At 42.2% G+C, this 22692-nt stretch overlaps 1 protein-coding gene across 1 annotated transcript in view; it reads left to right on the forward strand.

Annotated features, from left to right (window-relative positions):
* The window catches only part of LOC137323576 (low-density lipoprotein receptor-related protein 1-like), a 1400855-nt gene that overhangs the window by 614819 nt on the left and 763344 nt on the right, over nt 1-22692 (forward strand). The window contains exon 8 of the mRNA XM_067987196.1: nt 19578-19800. Coding sequence (XP_067843297.1) covers nt 19578-19800 — 223 coding nt within the window. The remainder of the gene's footprint in view (nt 1-19577; nt 19801-22692) is intronic.

Here is a 22692-nt window from a genome sequence, read left to right on the forward strand (position 1 = left end):
TGCATTTTCATCAACACTTCCACAAATATGTACTTGTGTACAATCAGTGTGTAAGTACCCATTGATGAAATGTTGATAAAATAGAATATATTGGGCCAAATTTTGCAGTAGCAAATTTTGCATGTAGAGGTTTTTAAATTTTTTGCGTGGCAAGTTGCTGAAAGTGCAAGGGGAACAGGGCATCGGGGACTTGAGTGAACAGGACAATTAACTGTGTATCTCCTTAACCTCTCAGATTGAAGGATTGAGAAATAAACAGAAGGAAGTGTAAATTAGAGTGGGTGAATTCAATATCAAATCAGGTACATAAAGAGAGGGAAAGTTTGGATTAATAGAGAGAGAAAAAGAGACAGAAAGGAAAAGTAAGAAAATGTTTTTAAATTTGACATTTTTAAAATCGTCCAACAATTAATACCTGAAGGAATGAGACTCCCACTTTTAATAGTTAATTTTCAGTGCCAGAGAGGTTGATTGGCAGTAATTAACACTGACCACGAAGTAAAAAGGGTGCTTACACTTGAAGTGACTTGCTTAACTTTCTGTGACGAGTTTAGTTCATATCTATCGCGCAAATACAGCAACTTCATGCCATTCAATGCATTTCAATGGTGAGGCAGACAGCGAGATGACATTTTTGCGAAGCTAATGGCTGAGTGGCACATCTCAGACAGCAACTTTTTGATATCCGCCTTGAACCGCGTATCTGCCCCTCGCTTGAAGTTGCTGTACCATTTGCACATAAATAATGACCAGCGCCATTAACCTCTCCATCATTTTGACAGCAAAATCTGGCTATTTACAAATATATACATACCAGTAGTTCTGCACCCCCCAAGAGTTTTTTCTAAACTCTTTCTCTTGAACAAACCCACTATAGATTCATAATAGGTGGATTGGAATTGTGCTGCATGATATTTCTTAGAATTTCATTGAATGTACAGCACAGAAACAGGCCATTCAGCCCAATGGATCCATGCCAGTGTTTATCTTTCACACGAGTCTCCTCCCTACTTCATCTAACCCTATCAGTATATCCATCTATTCCTTTCTCCCTCGTGTGTTTATCTAGCTTCCACTTAAATGCATCTATGCTAGTCGCATCAACTATTCCTTGTGGTAGCGAGTTCCACATTCTAACCACTCTCTGGGTAAAGAAGTATTTCCTGAATTCCCTATTGGATTTATTAGTGACTATTTTATATTTATGGCCCCTAGTTCTGGTCTCTCCGGCACATGGAAACATCTTCTCTACGTCTACCCTATCAAACCCTTTCATAATTTTAAAGACCTCTATCGGGTCACCCTTCAGTCTTCTCTTTTCTAGAGAAAAAAGCTCCAGTCTGCTCAATCTTTCCCAATAGATATAACCTTTCAGTTCTGGTATCATCCTAGTAAATCTTTTTTGCACCTTCTCCAGTGCCTCTGTATCCTTTTTATAATATGGAGACCAGAACTGTTCACAGTACTGCAAGTGTAGTCTAACCAATTAGTTCTGAAAACGTAAATCTGTTCATATGAAATTCTTCTGTCCATTATTTTAACAATAGCATTAATTTGTTTCTTCAATGGGTCAATGCTTCCATTATATTAGCGGAGGAATATTAGACAAGCATGTTGCCAATATTGTATAATATGATTTCAATCCAGCTGGAACAAATGTTTTTATGTCCGAGGTCCACCACCTGTCCCATACTGCATCCTCCTATTACATGGCAGTTTTGCCTTTAAACAGCAGAGCAATTTAGATTGAGAAACGGTTATTTGGCTATTGAAAATTCCTCTCTGCAGTACATTCTTGCTCATATCGACATATGGATAATAAAATCCTATTAGTTAACTTTACAACCTTGCTTTCTACAATGTTGGTAATTATGTTTCCTGCCTTTTTTGCATGCTGAACAGTTTCCTGCCCTTACCAAAGATGTGCTTGTTTTGCTCCTTTACTGAGATTATCGGTAATTGCAGGGCCTGTTCGGTAAATTGGCTTTTTCTCTGTTAGTATTCGGACATTTTCTCTAAAAGATTAGACACACATCACTGCTGGAATGGCAAAGTTTTCAACATTTATACAGGTTAAGTGGCTTGTTAGCCATTTGAGGGGTATTAAAGGATCATTATTGCAGGTGACAGCCATTTTTTTGTTGCTGCAAATGAAATTGCATTTCACAACTCATAATTTTAATGATGCGTGTTTCTTCAGTTTTGTTAATGGTTCATTACTCTGGGAGAAAAAAAGATTTTCTCATTTTTTAACAAAAAGAGGAATGTCACGTGCCCAAAATCTAAAAATCCAACTATGAGACTGATTGATAATTTATGTTAATTAACAATGCAATCGAGCTGACCATGGAACAATCTTTGTTGCCTAAATATGGAATTCATAGTGTGTACACATAATGAGCATACATTAAATGTAAAGCACCGTATATGTCATAGTATGTATTATAGGTACAGGACAGGAGGAAGCCATTTGGCCCATCGTGCCTTTGCTGGCTCTTTGAAAGAGCTATCCAATTAGTCCCATTCCCCCGCTCTTTCCCCATAGCCCTGTAATTTTTTTCCCTTCAAGTATTTATCTAATTCCATTTTGAAAGTTACTATTGAATCTGCTTCCACCACCCTTTCAGGCAGTGCATTCCAGATCATTGCAACTCGCTGCGTAAAAAATGTTTCCTCACGTCACCTCTGGCTCTTTTGCCGATCGCCTTAAATCTGTGTCCTCTGGTTACTGCTCCTTCTGCTACTGGAAACAGTTTCTCCTTATTTACCCTATCAAAACCCTTCAGAATTTTGAACACCTCTATCAAATCTCTCCTTAATCTTCTCTCTTCTAAGGAGAACAATCCCAGCTTCTCCAGTCTCTCCAATTAACTGAAGTCCCTCATCCCTGGTACCATTCCAGTAAATTTCTTCTGCACTCTCTAAGGTCTTGACATCCTTCCTGAAGTGTGGTGCTCAGAAGTGAACACAATATTCCTGCTGAGGCCTAACCAGTGTTTTATGAAGGATTAGCATAACTTTCTTGCTTTTGTTCTCTGCGCCTCTATCAATAAAGTTCAAGATCCCATATGCTTTTTTAACAGCCTTCTCAACTTGTCCTGCCACCGTCAAAGATTTGTGTATGTGCACCCCCAGGTCTCTGTTCCTGCGCCCCCTTTAAAATTGTACTCACTTTGGCAGGAGAAGTTCTGACAGATTTACTGTCACAGAAAGTATACACGAGCAGATGACATTCCATGAGAAAGCCACAAATTTGAGTCAGTGCTGTGTGTAATTCAGGTTCTCTTGCCTCAGTTGGGTGAGTTTTGTCAGTTTTAACCAGTTGTACTGCTGATGGAATTCAAAGTAAAAGAAAGATGTTCCTTCTCTGTATTATCTCAATATTGCTGATGAAGTTCAATGCAAAAAAAATTATCTATCTCAGCATTACATCCATATTTTGGTGTAGGGGAGTCGAGCATGTTGGTAAAATAAAAATTGCCCCACTCAAATCTGAACCTGCTCAGGGGAAAGGCTGGAACTGATAACTGTCGTAAAGACACCAAAAACTTGAGTCATATCTCCCAACTAGAGATGGTGCATTGCATTGGTGGCTAATTATCTGTAAGAGAAGAAATTCTGATTCATTAAATCCTTATCGCAACCTTTTTAAGGGATGTGTACTGTTCTGGTAAAAATGCTCTGCAGGCTCATAAGGGTAAATTTTAACCCCCAAGAACGGGTGGGTTGGAGGCGGGTGGGAGCTAAATGGACAGCTTTTTGAAGCAGGACTGCATCCCGGCTCCAACTTGCCCACTTCTGGGTTTAACCCAGGCAGGTTTGTCTGCGTGTGGACAGCAGACACCAGGAAGTCCCGCCCCCACTTAAAGCCGGTGGGCCAATACTTAAACGGGCAATGTACCTCATTGAGATACTTGAGGTACTTAATATTTTGTGCATTGGACAATTGAAATGAATTTGACCTTACCTGTTCAGGTTTCCAATTGCTTCTGATTATGTCAGGTGAAAACAGGCGGGAAGGGCCAGATCCATGAGATGAATGCTTTTATTGCACTGCTTATGGGCCCAGAGGAGCAGGAGTGCTTCATCCAGGCTCAACAAGCTCACCTGGCCGACAGGACCCCCGCAATCGGCCGACCCCTCCCCCCATGGTAGACCCCCACCTACCTACGACTCTTCACCCGACCTTCAGCAACCTTTGATCTCCTCCCCAGTCCCCCCGATCTCAATCAGGCTGGCTGCCGGACACAAGAACCGGAAGTAAAATTGATTGGTCTCATTACGGCCGTGATTTCACTTACCTTCTGGGTTTCGCACCTGAAAATCTCCACCCGCCCCCCCCCACCCCCCCACCTTCATTCCTGGCTGGAAGTTAAAATTTACCCCATAACATATAAGAAGAAAGAATATAAATTTCATTTTACTTTTGTTCTAAAGTATCTTTTTTTTTAAGCTGCAAAATAGGCTGCTTGTTAATTTTTGGTTACCAAAGACCGAAAACTAATTAGAAGCAATTTTCAATTGATTGGATTGATTCCTGGTGTAGTTTTGCCATCTGAGCAGTAATAATGCCAGTGACATCGTGTTTGCCACTGCTTTCAGCAGCAATATTGCTACCAGCTCAAATGGATTTTCTGTTTGTTTTCCCTACAAGCATCAATAGAAAAGTACCCCCAAACAAAATATCACCCTATTCGGAAATGCAATATAAGAACTCATTCTGTCTTCATCTATTTGTGATTTTTCTCTTCAAAGAGCTATATTGTGTGGAGCCAACAGGCCATGTCTACACCAAGAAGATAACCGATTAAAAGTGCAGAAGGAGGCTCATATTATTTTGCTTTGTAGAAATGACCCAGTAGCTGTGATTAAGGTTTATCTCACGGCTGCAGCGAATGAACAGAAAATAAACTAAAGGCCTCCTATTAAATTCTCGACCATTTTAAAGAGGCAGCGCAGTGGAAGGTTTTGATTCAGCAGCCGTGACATCATGGATATCTGTCATAAACTGCAGGAGGATGTGTTTCTATAGATTTGTGTATCTTTCTGTCTAAAAGTTACACTGATAGTGAGCAATAACTTGATTAATACATATGAGATGAGGTTGAAAGATCTGATAGACTAGAGACTCAGTACAGTAGCTGAGAAATTTGAAATAATCTCTGTGGGTAGGTAGAGGGAGGATTGTATTTTTAGGTTTAATAAATGTTGGAAATCCTCTGGCCTCATGACCTTGATAATAGATGCCAGAACCACAATTGAAAAGATACTCTCCAACCAGGTTTGCTTTGTCCCTGAAGGACTGGAAGAAATTTACTTGGGCAGCAAAAAGAATCATAACATCGTGGAATGAAATAGCACAGAAGGAGGCCATTTGGAAGAGCCATCCAATTAGTCCCACTCCTCTGCCCTTTCCCCATAGCCCTGCAAATGTTTCCCCTTCAAGTATTTATCCAATTCCCATTTGAAAATTATTATTGAATCTGCTTCCACCACCTTTCCAGGCAGTGCATTCCAGATCATAGCAACTTGCTGCGTAAAAAAATTTCTCCTCATCTCGCCTTTGGTTCTTTTGCCATGAGTAGGCTGTACAACCGTACAGCCCCTTGTGCCTGCTCCACCATTCAGTACGATCATGGCTGATCTTCAACCTCAACTCCACTTTCCTGCGCGATCCCCATATCCCTTGATTCCCCTAGAGTCCAAAAATGTATCCATCTAAGCCTTGAACATATTCAATGATTGAGCATCCACAGCCCTCTGGGGTAGAGAATTCCAAAGATTCATAACCCTCTGAGTGAAGAAATGCCTCCTCATCTCAGTCTTAAATGACCGACCCCTTATCCTGCGACTATGCCCCCTAGTTCTTGACTCTTTAGCCAAGGGAAACAACCTCTCAGCATCTACCCTGTCAAGCCCCCTAAGAATCTTATATGTTTCAATGAGATCACCTCTCATTCTTCTAAACTCCAGAGACTATAGGCCCATTCTACTCAATCTCTCCTCAAAGGACAACCCTCTCATCACAGGAACCAATCTAGTGAACCTTCGTTGCACCGACTCCAAGGCAAGTATATCCTTCCTTAGATAAGGAGACCAAAACTGTACACAGTACTCCAGATGAGGTCTCACCGAAGCCCTGTACAATTTTATTTTATTCATTCGTGGGATGTGGGCGTCACTGGCAAGGCCGGCATTTATTGCCCATCCCTAATTGCCCTTGAGAAGGTGGTGGTGAGCCGCCACCTTGAACCACTGCAGTCCGTGTGGTTAAGGTTCTCTCACAGTGCTGTTAGGTAGGGAGTTCCAGGATTTTGACCCAGCGACAATGAAGGAACGGCGATATATTTCCAAGTCGGGATGGTGTGTGACTTGGAGGGGAACGTGCAGGTGGTGTTGTTCCCATGTGCCTGCTGCCCTTGTCCTTCTAGGTGGTAGAGGTCGTGGGTTTGGGAGGTGCTGTCGAAGAAGCCTTGGCGAGTTGCTGCAGTGCATCTTGTGGATGGTACACTCTGCAGCCACGGTGCGCCGGTGTTGAAGGGAGTGAATGTTTAGGGTGGTGGATGGGGTGCCAATCAAGCGGACTGCTTTGTCCTGGATGGTGTGGAGCTTCTTGAGTGTGGTTGGAGCTGCATTCATCCAGGCAAGTGGAGAGTATTCCATCACACTCCTGACTTGTGCCTTGTAGATGGTGGAAAGGCTTTGGGGAGTCAGGAGGTGAGTCACTCACCGCAGAGCATCCAGCCTCTGACCTGCTCTTGTAGCCACAGTATTTATGTGGCTGGTCCAGTTTCTGGTCAGTGGTGACCCCCTGGATGTTGATGGTGGGAGATTCGGCGATGGTAATGCCATTGAATGTCAAAGGGAGGTGGTTAGACTCTCTCTTGTTGGAGATGGTCATTGCCTGGCACTTGTCTGGCGCAAATGTTACTTGCCACTTATCAGCCCAAGCCTGGATGTTGTCCAGGTTTTGCTGCATGCGGGCATGGACTGCTTCATTATCTGAGTGGTTGCGAATGGAACTGAACACTGTGCAATCATCAGCGAACATCCCCATTTCTGACCTTATGATGGAGGGAAGGTCATTGATGAAGCAGCTGAAGATGGTTGGGCCAAGGACACTGCCCTGAGGAACTCCTGCAGCAATGTCCTGGGTCTGAGATAATTGGCCTCCAACAACCACTACCATCTTCCTTTGTGCTCGGTATGACTTCAGCCTCTGGAGAGTTTTCCCCCTGATTCCCATTGACTTCAATTTTACTAGGGCTCCTTGGTGCCACACTTGATGTCAAGGGCAGTCTCTCTCACCTCACCTCACTGGAATTCAGCTCTTTTGTCCATGTTTGGATCAAGGCTGTAATGAGGTCTGGAGCCAAGTGGTCCTAGTGGAACCTAAACTGAGCATCGGTGAGCTCAGTCATAAGACTTCCTTACTCTTGTACGCCAACCCCCTTGCAATAAAGGCCATTATGCCATTTGCCTCGCTAATTGCTTGCTGTACCTACTTGTTAACTTTGTGTGATTCTTGTACGAGGACACCCATATCCCTCTGAACACCAACATATAATCGCTTCTCATCATGTAATGTATAGGCTTCTCAAATTAAATGGGAAATATGTTAATATTCCTTTTTGAAAGACTGCTTAGTTAGTTTTGTTGGTGCTACCAGCGTGTACTGCTATCAATAGGCGGTTCAAAGCCTTGTTGGAAATCTGCTACCTTTCCTGTACTTGAATATAGGTTTTCACAAAATAGAATTACACAGAAAAGAATTACATAGAATTTACAGCACAGGAACATGCCATTCGACCCAACAGGTCTATACCGGTGTTTATGCTCCACACGAGCCTCCTCCCACTTTACTTTATCTCACCCAATCGCCATATCCAAAATAAGACAACAACCCAATAATTCAATGTCACCCTTCCAGCCTTTCAAAATACTTCCCTTTGCTCTTTGGTGGATTGATGAATAAGTACACAATGTGGTGTTAAAGTGAGCTCTACTGACCAGGAAAGTCCTATATTCACTTGCTGGTCTGTGCTGCACTTTTATAATTTGGCGCTTCTGTACTTTCCATTCATAAGATCACAAGATAAATATGATGAGGATAACTATTTAGTGTACTTCAGCCTCGCGAGGGAAGGGAAACATTGGTCAAGGTTCCAACCACTATTCGGTGACCCTGCTGAAAGTATCAATGAACAGACATAGCTTAGATTGGGAATTTGTTCTGTGGGGAACCACTGGTGGTTCCCCACTCCTCACCTGTTGCTTTGTTAGACGTTGCTATCCAAAACACAACAGAATTTCATTTAAGTTGATTGATTGTAGCTGCTCTCAGTGCATGGAGGAAGCATAAATTTTCATCAGGTAAGGGAGAGCTGACTGAGACGAGGAAGTGCTTAAGTGTTGATGAGTGACCTTTGCCTTCACTGTTAGTTCCTGATCTATTAGCTGTAATGTAAAATTAGGTTTCCTTGCATTCAGTCAGGACAAGCATGATTGATATATTACATGATTGATGGAATCACATTTATTATTCATTTAACACCATACAACTTCAAAATTGATTCCATTTTTTTCAAGTAGTTAGTATCTTAATGTGTACTCCTAAAACAATTTTTTTAAATGTGGAACAATGAAAGTTTAACTAGGATATATTTTATGCCATAGTGAATGGAAATGATTTTTTAAGTGGAAATGTTGATTTATTTCGTGTGATTGATTAATTGGTACTAGCCTATTCATCCATTAGTATTGTTTGCTGTATCCAGATGATGATCAATTTAAAAACAGCAGCGGGAGAGAAATTCAACATCGTTGCACTCGTTGTGCGGTCGTAAAACGGGCGCAACCATGACAAATTTAGCAGTATGATGGGCCATGCCAGATCTGCCTAAGCATTTGAGCCACTATTAAATACGCCAGGGCATTTTTTTTAGGTGGCGCTAACAGCCGCCTGAAAGGAGCGCAGGCCTCATTTCAATATTGAAATAAGTGTCCTCCACACGATGCAGGATTCGTTGGTTAAATTTATTAAGATTTGTCCATTATTTTGGGATCACTAGAGGCCGCTGAAGAAACTATCAATTAGGTTTTTTACCTCAATGTGTAGCCAGAAGGAGCAAGAGTGCTACTCGTACCTCCACATTAATACTGCGGCCGGCACTCATCCCCTCAAATTTATCTCCACTGCTCTGGACCTGCCTGCAGGCCACTGCCAACGAGGCAGCTGGCTCAAATTGAAGCAGAGCAAAGCAGCAAGCTGGCTTTGGAGGCTTGACAGGCGTCAGCAGCTCGAGACTTGGGCCTCCCTCTTTGGGCACGCACTGGAAGCACACCGTCTGTTGTAGGGTTACCAACCCGAGTGGGTTGCCCCGGAGTCTCCCAGAACGGAGCATGAATCTCCCAGGCACTGCTGCTTGCAGCCCGAGAGAACTTCACGCTTTAAATTTGCCACCAAAGCAGCGGCCCCCCCACTTCATGATGTCACCGGCTGCGGGTTGGGGGATGGAGTTGGGGAGAGAGGAGACTGAGGAATGGGGCTCAGGAGATTGGGGCTCAGGCAAGGGAAAGAGGGAGACTGGAGGATTGGGGATCAGGCAAGGGAGAGAGGGAGACTGAGGGATGGGGGATTGGGGCTTGGCGGGGTGGGGGGAAAGAGAGAAACTGGGGAATGGGTGAACGTGGGGCCCGGAATTTCTTGCAGAGTCAGGAGCAGCAGCAGCAACATGGTGAGTGGGAGTGGCACTAAGAGAGTTATTGTATTACAGTTGGTTATGAGGGGAATCTGAATATTACTAGTGTTACTATTAGTTATTGGTGCAATTTCAGTGAGTTACTATTGAGTGAGTTACTTGTTCATCAAAGTATCAAAGTAGGTACAGCACAAGAGGAGGCCATTGGCCCATCGTGTCTGTGCCAGGTCTTTGAAAGAGCTATCTAATTATCCCATTCACCTGGTCTTTCCCCATAGCCCTGTAAATTTTTTCCCTTCAAGTATTTATCCAATTCCCTTTCCAAAGTTACAATTGAATTTGCTTCCACCACCCTTTCAAGAAGTGCATTCCAGATCATTACAACTCGCTGCTTAAAAAAATGTTTTCTCATGTTGCCTCTGGCTCTTTTGCCAATCACCTTAAATCTGTGTCCTTTGGTTACCGATCTGTCTGCCACTGGAAACAGTTCCTCCTTAATTATTCTATTAGAGGTGTTCAAAATCATGAATGATTCTATCAAATCTCCCCTTAACCTTCTCTGCTCTAAGGAGAATAGCCCCAGCTTCTCCAGTCTCTCCACATAACTGAAGTCTCTCATCCCTGGCACCATTCTAATAAATCTCTTCTGCACCCTCTCTAAGGCCTTGACATTGTCGAAAACTTAATTACCTATTATACACAATGCATTAACTTCAAACACTTATTTTCAGACAAGTAAGAATTTATTAAAAGAAGCTTGTATACAAGGGAAGCTGTGTTCGAATCAATGGTTAGAACCACCTCTTCGCTGAGCAGATGAAACAGTTAACTTTTATACAGTTCAATTAGTAACGTCTGTCCATCATAGAATATGGGCATACATGTACACTCTCATTGGTTCAAGTGGTTAGTCAATCAAAAATAGGGAACCCACCCTCTAGATTCCCATGCCTGTTCAACATCACGAGACAATGTCTGGGGAAAGTGCCTTTCCCCTAAGAAACTGTCTTTATTATCAGTTCTGTACTCAGTCTCAAGGCTATATGGTCATTCATTTTTGTTAAGTCAGACAGTTATCTCATAAGCAGACAATAGCTCTTCTGTGTGTCTTTGGTGAGAACTTGAAACATAAGCTTTCTATTATATTCAGCTGGTCAGCTAACATGGTCACTTATCCATCATGCTTTGCTTCTTTTATGGTCAAGTATTTCTACATTAATATGGTCAGCTTTATGGTTTAGGTGTATTAGAAGGTTAATTTAGTCAGGCATTTCTTTATGGTCTTCCACAACATCCTTCCTAAAGTTTGGTGCCCAGAATTGATTGAATACCAGCTTGTGAGTGCCACACGCCTGGAGGACTCCTGCACTGCCTGCCTGTTCCTCCTCGTCTGTCTGGTGGTCACCGATTCCTTCTCCGACTGACCTCTCTGTAGCTGCGGGGTACCCACCTCCTGAAACGTGCTATCCACGAAACTCTCAGCTTCCCATATGCACTGTAGTGATGCTAGCCGCCCCTCAAGCTCAGAAACTCTGAGCTCGAACTCAAGCAGTTGGTGACACTTCCTGCATATGTGGGGTTTTTCATGACACATGAAGTGTACTGTAGTTCTCACATGACACAGGATATGCATGCGATGAGCCCCAGCTGCCCTGCCACATTTAGCTAACAATTATTTAAACTGTTCGTTTATCTTTAAGGCAATTCATTGTTTATCTAACACTAAAACACTAACCACTAAAAACCACGAACCAACCACTAAAGACACTAACCACTAAAAACACTAAACAATAAACTAAATACTTACTGACTTACCCTCGGCGTTCCTCCTTGCCTTGTGACGTCACTTTTAGATTTCCTCTTGATTTTTTGATTCCTCGTGCAGCTTCCTTTGCGCTCCGCTCAGCCGTTTCTCTCGAGCTTTATGCTTCACTCAGCCACTTCTCCTCTGCTTCAAGCTCTGCTCAGCCACTTCTCCCATGCTTTGTGCTGCGCACAGCCAATTCTCCCATGCTTTGTGCTCCGCACGGCCAATTCTCCCATGCTTTGCAGTTACTGTTGGAATCAAAGTTCCTCCCACCTCTGGTTTCCCCCCTGCAATTCCCTGCCCCACGTTCTGTTTCCCTTCTTCCCCACCATCGGTTTCCCTTCTTCGCCTGTCTGTTCTCAAAACTTCTTGCACAACATATATAGGGCGCTAGGAAATAAATTAAAAAGCAGGACCTCTAAGGTAGTAATCTGAGGATTACTCCCAGTGCCACGTGCTAGGGAGAGCAGAAATAAGAGAATAGGCCAGATGAATACATGGCTTGAGAGATGGTGTAGGAGGGAGGGTTTTAAATTCCTGAGGCATTGGGACCGATTCTGGGAAAGGCGGGACCTGTACAAGCTGGACGGGTTGCACCCAAGCAGCACTGAGACCAATATCCTCGCAGGTGCATTTGCTAGTTCTGTTCGGGAGGGTTTAATCTAGTATGGCAGGGGAATAGGAACCAAAGGGCAGGTACAGATAGGGCAAATTCACACCAGGAAATGGGAAGTAGAAAAGCAGTTAGTGAAGTAGTTAGCGACTCAAAGGCAAAAGAAGCAAAGGTTAAATAGTGTTCAGCACAGGAATTTGACGGGATTAAAGGGTAAATACTTCAATGCAAGGAATATTACAAACAAAGCAGATGAGCTAAGGGCACAGATAGACACATGGCAGCATGATATCATTGCTATAACGGAAACTTGGCTTAAAGAGGGGGATAATTGGCAGCTCAATGTCCCTGGATATAGATTTTTCAGGCAGGATAGAGTGGGTGATTAAAAAAAGGAGGGGGAGGGTCGCATTATTGGTTAAAGAATCAATTACAATTGTGAGAAGGGATGATATGCTAAATGGATCATCAATCGAGGCCATATGGGTTGAGCTAAGAAATAAAAAAGGGGCAGTCACACTACTAGGAGTGTACTATAGACCTCCGAATAGCGAAAGGGAGATAGAAGAACAAATATGTAGGCAAATTTCTGAGTGTAAAAATAAGAGGGCAATAATAGAAGGGACTTCAACTACCCTAACATCAACTGGGATTTAAACAGTGTGAGGGGTACAGAGGGCGCAAAATTCTTGATCAGTGTCCAGGAGAACTTTTTTGGCCAGTACGTGACAAGCCCAACAAGAGGGGATGCAATTCTAGATTTTGTCCTGGGAAATGAAGATGGGCAAGTGGGTGAAGTGACAGTGGGTGACCATATTGGGGATAGTGACCACAATTCAGTTAGTCTTAGCATTATTATGGAAAAGGATAAAGTTAAATCAGGAGTAAACGTTTTAAATTGGGGGAAGGCAAATTTTACAGAACTAAGAGGTGATTTGGCAGAAGTGGACTGGACAGAACTACTTGAGGAGAAATCAATGGCAAGCCAGTGGAAGGCACTAAAAAGTGAAATTCTATGGGTAAAATGCAGACACGTCCCCTCAAAGAAAAAGGGTGGCACCGCCAAATTTAGAGCACCATGGTTGTCTAGAAGTATATGGGGCAAGATAAAGCAGAAAAAGAAAGCTTATGACTGTCACAGAAAACTAAATACTGCAGAAAGCTGAGAGGAGTATAGAAAGTACAGGGATGACGTAAAAAAGGAAATAAGGAAATAAAGGAATAAAGAGAGGGCATGAAAAAGTATTAGCTAGTAAGATTAAAGAAAACCCAAAGATGTTTTATCAGTACATTATGAATAAAAGGATAGCTAAGGAAAAGGTGGGACCTATCAGGGATAATAAGGGTAACTTGTGTGTAGAAGGATGTGGGGAGGGTTTTAAATTTTGTCTCCGTATTCACAATGGAAAGGGATGATCCGGACGTAGTAATTAAAGAGGAGAGTTGTGAAATATTGGACAAGGTAAACATAACGAGAGAGGAAGTACTGGAATCCTTGAAAGTTGATAAGTCACCAGGGCCGGATGGATTGTTTCCGGCTATTGAAGGAAGCCAAGGAGGAAATAGCGGATGCTCTGAGGATCATTATCCAATCCTCACAAGATACAGGGGAGCTACCCGAGGACTGGAAGACTCCAAACGTAGTACTGTTGTTTAAAAAGGGTACGAGGGAAAGGCCGAACAATTATAGGCCAGTCAGTCTTACCTTGGTGGTGGGCAAACTATTAGAATCAATACTGAGAGATAGGATAAACTGTCCCTTGGAAAGGCATGGTTTAATCAGGGATAGTCAGCATGGATTTGTTCAGGGAAGGTTATGCCTTACAAATCTGATTGAATTCTTTGAGGAAGTGTCCAGGAGGATTGATGAGGGTAGTGCAGTGGATGTTGTCTACATGGATTTTAGTAAGGCATTTGACAAGGTCCCACATGGCAGACTGGTCAGAAAGGTAAAAGCCCATGGGATAAAGGGAAATCTGGCGAATTGGATCCAAAATTGGCTCAGTAATAGGAAACAAAGGGTCAAAGTCGAAATCCATTTCCAGTGGTGTGCCACAGGGCTCAGTGTTGGGTCCCTTACTGTTTGTGGTATATATTAATGATTTGGACTTGAATGTAGGGGGCACGATTGGCAAATTGCAGACGACACAAAAATTGGCCGTGTAGTTGATAGTGAAGAGGATAGCTGTAGACTCCAAGAAGATATCAATGGGTTGGTGGAGTGGGCGGAAAAGTGGCAAATGGAGTTCAACCCGGAGAAGTGTGAGGTAATGCACTTAGGGAGGGCAAACAGTAAAAGGGAATACGCAGTCAATGGGAATATATTGAGAGGGGAGAGGAAGTGAGAGACCTTGGAGTGCATGTGCACAGGTCCCTGAAGGTGGCAGTACAGGTAGATAAGGTTGTGAAGAAGGCATACGGAATGCTTTCCGTTATTAGCCGAGGTATTGAATACAAAAGCAGGGATGTAATGACGGAACTGTATAAAACTCTGGTGAGGCCACAGCTGGAGCATTGCGTGTAGTTCTGGTCACCACATTACAGGAAGGATGTAATTGCTGTGGAGAGGGTGCAGAGAAGATTTACAAGAATGTTGCAGGGCTTGAAAATTGCAGCTACGAGGAGAGATTGAATGGGCTGGCGTTGTTTCCTTGGAGCAGAGGAGACTGAGGGTAAACTCGATTGAGGTGTACAAAATTATGAGGGGCCTAGATAGAGTAGACAGGAAGTACCTGTTTCCCCTAGCGGAGAGTTCAAGAACTAGAGGACATAGATTTAAAGCTGATTGGCGGAAGGATTTGAAGGGACATGAGGAAAAACTTTTTTACCCAGAGGGTGGTGGGTGTATGGAATTCGCTGCCTAAATTGGTGGTAGAGGCAGGAAGCCTCAACTCTTTTAAAAAGTACCTGGACCTGCACCTAAAGTGCTGTAAGCTGCAGGGCTACAGACCGGGTGCTGGAAGGTAGGATTAGAATGGGCACCTGGTTGTTCTTCGAGCCGGCTCGGACACGATGCTCCGAATGGCCCCCTTCTGTGCTGTATCTTTTCTGTGGTTCTTTGGTTCTAACAGCTGTTAGCATAAAACCACAAGGAAAAATACTCAATTACAGGGTGCCCTACCTTCATAAAGTAAGTGCAATAACATTTGCAGACATCACGCAACCAGACGTCAGGCGACCAGACAACACATGTTGAGACATCAGGTGATCAAACCTCCAGGAATACCTCCAACCAGAGTTGGCAACTCGAGTCAGTCATGAATCCCAATAACAGGCCATAATGAATTTCTACCCCAGTAGATTTGAAAATTTGGCTGAGTGCACATCAAGGCAGATTTTTTTTTCCCTGTTTTAAATTTTTATGTTGCTCATGATAGTAAAACTTAATTGACAGGAAATGTAAAGGTGTAAAGTGCAAGATTATTCATACTTTGTAAAATTTTCATGATAATTTTGTACTGCCTACACAAGTAGAGGATAATCATGAGCATTGGATTTGTTTTCACACAAATGTGGAATGATCCATAATTTATGAGCAGTGTAGGCAAGAATGAATTATGAGTTCTTCAGAACGCTGATAGCATGGCACACTGGTATACTAATTGTGAACTTAGCCGGAGAATGCAAGTTCATACCAGTAACTCAGATCATCTAAAACTCTGTTTCCCGTGTCCTATCCCACTCTAAAATTAAATCAATGGAAAGATAAATAGACTGCGTTCTATAATAGGTGCCTGGCCCATAATGTGGGTTCTACACACTGGCAGTAAGTTGAAAATAACCCCCTGTGTGTCCATACTGCTAACATTTGTATGAGTAAAGTTTCTCATGTTATTATTACCATGAAGACAAATGGACATTTGCTGCTCTGTTAACTGCTGAAATTGATGATTGTTAAAATGTTAATTGCTTCAGCTTTGTGTTATTTTTTGTACATTTATAATTGTCTCCTTTAGAGGTGCTATATTATTTAGCATTGCTGAAGCCATATTTTATTGCATTAAGAACCCTACTAATGATTGTGGTGGCAACTCTATACAGCAGCATGCAAGCTACATGGAGTGTAGCAGTGACACTGAAATTTCGCAGTACATTACATATAGAGGAGCAGTCTCTGTGTCAAAATCCTGGAAGTCCCTACCTGACAGAGCCTGGGGAGCAGTGGTTCAAGAAGAAGGCCCACCACCACTTTCATGGCACATATAAGGATGGGCAATAAATGCCGACCTTTCCAACGACTCCCAGACCCCGAGAATGAATAAAAAGAAGTACCAATGTGCTGGTAAAAGAGTTGCATATGTATTTACAGCGAGTTTTCCTTCAGGGCTGTACTTCATTCCTTCCTACAATAATTGTTTCTACCTCTGAAGAAGTGGTATTGTACCATCAGTTACTGAAAATTATTTCAAAAAAAATTAACTGAAAAAATCTTGGGTCTGAGTTTCCGAAGGTCTTGGAGCAGTTTGCTTGGATCTTTATTTTTTGGCTAATATCAAACCTGAAAGAAAATGACATCTCTCAGCTTGTGTCCTGAGTGGCCCTTTCTTCATTAGTGTACTGCATTAATTCCAGTGTGTAGATACACATTCAAATGAGGACATTAATGTTAATTGGGTGACTAATTAGGCCTGTACATCCTGCTACTGAATAAAACTCATATTTTATGCTAGGGCACTTTGCAGCACTGTTACTGACAACATTAATGATACTAATCAAATGTTGCCCTTTATTGTGTTGCACATAATTTTTGAGGTGAAAAAGGCTTCATGGTCAGGAGATTTACTATATATGTAATTAAATCTTATGGTTATGAGTGATTTTTTTACACGTATCTAATACAAATTTACTTTCATTGGTGCAAAGTATTTGCGGTCTCGACTGAAACAGCAATAAAGATATATAATTCAGAAAAATTGAAATAATGTCAGTTTAATGTAATTATGTTTCCTGTAAAAATCAGAGACAACATTGCTTGTTTATCCCTATTGTGTTGTGTTTTCTAATGTAATATTAAAAATTAATAATTCATCATAAACAAACATGAAAAAATAGTATCTTTTCCTTGCCCCAGCAGTGAAGGTAAACTAAAAACACAATTTGGAAAAAATCTTCATGATCTCTTACATCACAGTGAGTCAGCATTTGTGGATTATTATCTGATTAAAGTGTTAACAGGCACTAACAGTAATACAGCATAATAAAGGAGAGAAAAACTTTAGTCTGTAAATCATATTATTTGGGGAAAATATTGCTGTGGACTCGGAAAGGAAGCATAATTCGTTATACTGTATTGAATATTCCCAGGCTTATTCTCATAAATGGAAAAATTGAACATGACCCAGTTTCTACACTACTGTACTATATTCTCTCAGTTAACATCTTAAAGTTCAAGTAATTAGCTTCTTGCAGCAATCCTGTGGTTGTACTTTGACCTTAACTTTGTCCTGCCTATCTTAATCAATGATTAGTGCCCACCACATCATGGGAAAATTATACAATTTTTGCTAAGTTAGAGTATTTGAATAGCAACATCAAGTCCTCTTTTTTTAACTCAAGTCTTGGATGTGGAACAAATTGGAGTAAAGTTCATTAAAATGTTAAAATGTGATGATAAAATCATTACATTAAATTTAAGGATCTTAATCAAACTTTTATGTTCTTCAACAAAAGAAAAGATGAGATTTGCCCCTTTTTTGATTTGATACATTTAAAGACTCGACTTTAATGATATTCTATATGTCGAAAAGAGATGTACTCCCATAATAAAGGGCCGAGTTTAACTAGGGGTGGGAGTCGTGCGGGTGGGGCCAAGGCGGACAGCAAACCGCCCAAACCCAGTGGGAAGTGACAGCTGGCCAGCAGGCGAGAGCAGGACATTGGGCGGCCTCGGCTCTAAGGTAAGTGGGAGGGTCTCACGATTGGGGGGGAAGCCTGGGGCAGGGGAGGCCTGAGGTATCCTTGCGTAATCCTGCTCTCCAGGCCCCACAAGGAAACTTAGAAAAAATAAAACCACTTACCTTCTTGGGCCTCTTCTGGCCCTGGCTCCTCTTCCTGACAAGTTGGCCTGGCGGAGAAGACACAACAGCTTCGCTGCACAGATCTCTGGTAAAAATGGCACTCGGGACCCGATTCTATTATCGGAGCCTGATCTGCAAATTTTAAGAAGGACCCGCTGGCCTTTGGTGAGAACAAAAATGCTACCGTCTCATACAACCCTTAAAACTTAATTACACTGGCCTAATGACCTTGGGAAGGAAAGTTAAGAAGCCTGGGAAAGGGGAAAACTAGACGTTTAAAAAATGGTGTCATCCTCTAACATCAATCAGTAGTATAACTTTACCCATTGGTAGATTTACTGTTGCATGTGAAAATGCCATGCTCAGAATGTCTTCTAACGGCATTTAGATTAGTGATTTGTTGTCAAGAAAGGTATATGAACCAGTGAAAAATAACAGGAAATTGAATTCAAACTGGAAAGATTGAGCTCAAGAACTGGAAATTCGGGAGACGTCGGCTTATAAATTGGATCACGCTGCAGACAATGTATAGGTGTAAAATGAGTGCCTAAGGGTCCAATATGATGGGCAGACTACATGCGTTCATTCCAGGCTGGACCTGTGCCACCCGCCATATTGGTCAGGTCTGCTTAAGCATCCAGGATGGGCGCAAATGCAAATGGAGGGCCTAATGCCTGTTTCAAGCCTCTTTGCCAAATTTGACTGCAAATGACCACAGCATGCGCTGTATATGCTGCAGTCAGTTTCTTCAGGTGCTCAGCAGCCAAACCAATGGCCTTAAAGGGATTACTGAAGGTTGCTACCGAAAAGATAAGTTGAACGTTTTTTTTCATAGTTTATTGTGGAGTTATGGGGAGCAGGAGTGCTCCTCCCAACTCTGCATTAAAACCACAGGCCGTTGCTCGCCACCTGTCCTCCCGATTGCCTTCCCCCGGACTCTGCTGAGGCCTCCGAAAGCATCCAAGCTGGCCGACCTTGCTGCCCTCCACGCGACTGTCAACCTACCTCGGTGCCCGCAGCTCACCAGCACTATCCTAATGAGGCCGGCCGACGCATTTGCTGTGGTCCTGCCGCTGGCCTCATTAGCCTTGTAGCTGCACTGGGATCACGGTCCAATTTCGAGGCCATTGTTTCCCCAACTACACTTTGGTTGGTTGTGAGTGCTTTACCTGAAGCATTAAACTTTGAATAAGTTGTGAGCATATTGTCCTGCCGTCACTGATTTTGTATAACAACGAGTGGAAGCTAGCCAGTTAATACTTTAAAAGAACAATGCATACCACTCAAACTAAGATTGCAACAGAGTTTGCAATGTGTATTTTCAACCCATTTTGCCACCCAGGATCTTAGTTAAAATGAATATTTAAAAGTGTGATTTTGAGATTGAAATGTCTACTGAAATTTTAATACTTCATTCATGGTAGTTACTTTTTTGACAGAAAACTGTTCTTCACTGACTATGGGGATGTTGCCAAGATTGAAAGATGTGACATGGATGGTCAAAGCAGATCCAGGATAGTGGACAGTAAAATAGAACAACCATATGCCATCACACTTGATTTGGTAACCAAATTGGTCTACTGGACAGATGTTTATCTCGATTATATTGAAGTGGTCGATTACGAGGGAAGGAACAGACATACAATTATTCATGGACGTGATGTGAGTACCCATTATCTTTATGCTGATTTTTTTTTTAAAAGAAAAATGAATCTCTTCACGTGACTGTGACTGCACTTTGTATTAAGAAACATAGTCTGCTTAAGTGATCTCTGATTGGACTATCACTATTTAGTGCTGCTTTTATTGCGATACTATTTAAAACTTACCTGGATTTATGATTCTGCAACTGGACTACAGAAAATGGATTAAATAACATAAATGCTGCATGTCATTCTTCCAGTATCTGAATTCAAAGAACAGCGAAGCAGCTCAAATGTCTTTGTAATTGGTACAATATACTTTGCAAGCAAAAGGTTACGCATTATGTCGATGAAATGAGTTTTAATGTAAGGTCATTTGTTTAATGATAAACTATAATTTCTAACTTTTCTTCTCTGCCATTTTAGCAGGTTTTTCTGCACCCATTCATTCTTAAAGGGTCTGTTCAATTGTATTTTAATAGATTTCCATCACAATATGATCCTTTATTCACTTGTAAAGCATAATCACCTTTGCCCTGTGTTGTCTAATGATTTTGGAGGTCCTGAGTGAAATGAATTCAAATGGCCTTACTCTAATTCCCAATGATTATCAGCCCACAGCACAAACCTACACTTCCCGTTCCTCACAAACAGATAAGGATCAGCACTATTCTGAATCTGAAGTGATCTCAAACTGTTTTGACAGTTTGTCAATGGGGTGTTTGTTCTGCCTGTTCCCAAAGCAAGAGTCAAGAGAAGCCAGTGACAATCCCAATGTAAACCTGCCAGATTCACCAAGGCTACCTTCCAGGGACACCCAGGTCTTTCTGGATGTTGACTTTCATGAACCTGGCAGGTTTATATTGGGGCGACAGCCAGCCAATGTTTTGGGAACTGGCAGACACAAATATACCAGTGACACTTGTGTGAAAGCAACTTAAATTACACTATTTCAGTCTATTTTGAATCACCGCGAGCTTGGGTTAATTTTGGACAGTAGAAAATTGATGTACGTGTGTGGAGAGATTAAATGTTGTTTTTGTGCATGCATTTGTGATGTCTCACTTAAACTGCACACATGCATAGAGTTAAGAAATAAAAGAGGTGCCATTACACTACTGGATGTATTCTATAGGCCACCAACTAGTCAGAAGGATATAGAGGTAAAAATTTGCAGGGAAATTACAGAGAGGTGCAAGAGCTATGGAGTAATGATAACTGGGACTTCAACTATCCTAAGGGGGAGAAATTTTTGAAATGTGTTCAGGATAACTTTCTTAACCAGTACGTATCCAGCCCAACAAGGAAGGAGGCATTGCTGGACTTGGTTCTAGGGAAAGTGGCGAGCCAAGTGGAGCAAGTGTCAGTGGGGGAGCATTTAGGGAGCAGCGATCATAGTATCATAAGGTTCAGAATAGTTATGGAAAAGGACACAGACCGCTTTAAAATAAAAATACTCAATTGGAGGAGGGCCAATTTTAACGGGATGAGAACAGATCTGGCCCGGGTAAATTGGAATCAAATGGACTGGCAGCCAACATAAAAGGGAATTCAAAAGTCTTCTACAGGCATGTAAACAGTAAATGGGCAGTAAGAGGAGGGATGGGGCCGATTAGGGACGATAAAGGAGATCTACTCATGGAAGCAGAGGGCATGGCCGAGGTACTAAATGAGTACATTGCATCTGTCTTTACCAAGAAAGAAGATGCTGCTAGAGTCTCAGTAAAGGAAGATATAGATGAGATACTGGATGGGCTAAAGAAGAGGTAATAGAAAGGCTCAGTGTAATTAAAGTAGATAAGTCACCCGGTCCAGATGGGATGCATCCTAGATTGCTGAGGGAAGTAAGGGTGGAAATTGCGGAGGTACTGGCCATAAACTTCCAAATATCCTTAGATACGGGGGTGGTGCCAGAGGACTGGAGAATTGCAAATGTTGCACCCTTGTTCAAAAAAGGTTGTAAGGATAAACCCAGCAACTAAAGGCCAGTCAGTTTAACCTCAGTGGTGGGGAAACTTTTAGAAACGATAATCCGGAACAGAATTAACAGTTACTTGGATGAGGGTGGATTGATTCGGGAAAGCCAGCATGGATTTGTTAAAGGCAAATCATGTTTAACTAACCTGATAGAGTTTTTTGATGAGGTAACAGAGAGGGTAGATGAGGGCAATGCAGTTGATGTGGTGTATTTGGATTTTCAAAAAGCGTTTGATAAAGTGCTGCATGGTAGGCTTGTCATCAAGATTGCGGCCCACTGAATAAAGGGGGCAGTAGCAACATGGATACAGAATTGGCTAAGTGACAGGAAATAGAGAGTAGTGATGAACTTTTTGGACTGGAGGGAGGTGTACAGTGGTGTTCCTCAGGGGTCAGTGCTGGTGCCACTGCTTTTCTTGACATATATTAATGACTTGGTCTTGGGTGGACACGGCACAATTTCAAAATTTGCAGATGACACGAAACTTGGAAGGGTATTAAACAGTGAGGAGGATAGTGATAGACTTCAAGAGGATATCGACAGGTTGGTGGCATGGACGGACAGGTGGCAGATTAAATTTAATTCAGAAAGATGCAAAGTGATGCATTTTGGTAGGAAGAACGAGGAGAGGCAATATAAACTAGAGGGCACAACTCTAAAAGGGGTACATGAACAGAGAGATCTGGGGGTATATGTGCACAAATCATTGAAGATGGCAGGGCAGGTTGAGAAAGCAGTTTAAAAAAGCATACGGGATTCTGGGCTTTATAAATAGAGGCATAGAGTACAAAGGTATGGAAGTCATGATGAACCTTTATAAAACACTGATTGAGCCACAACTGGAGTATTGTGTCCAGTTCTGGGCATCGCACTTTAGGAAAGGTGTGAAGGCCTTAGAGAGGATGCAGAAGAGATTTACTAGAATGATTCCAG

Source organism: Heptranchias perlo, chromosome 7, assembly GCF_035084215.1.
Source record: "Heptranchias perlo isolate sHepPer1 chromosome 7, sHepPer1.hap1, whole genome shotgun sequence".
NCBI lineage: Eukaryota > Metazoa > Chordata > Chondrichthyes > Hexanchiformes > Hexanchidae > Heptranchias > Heptranchias perlo.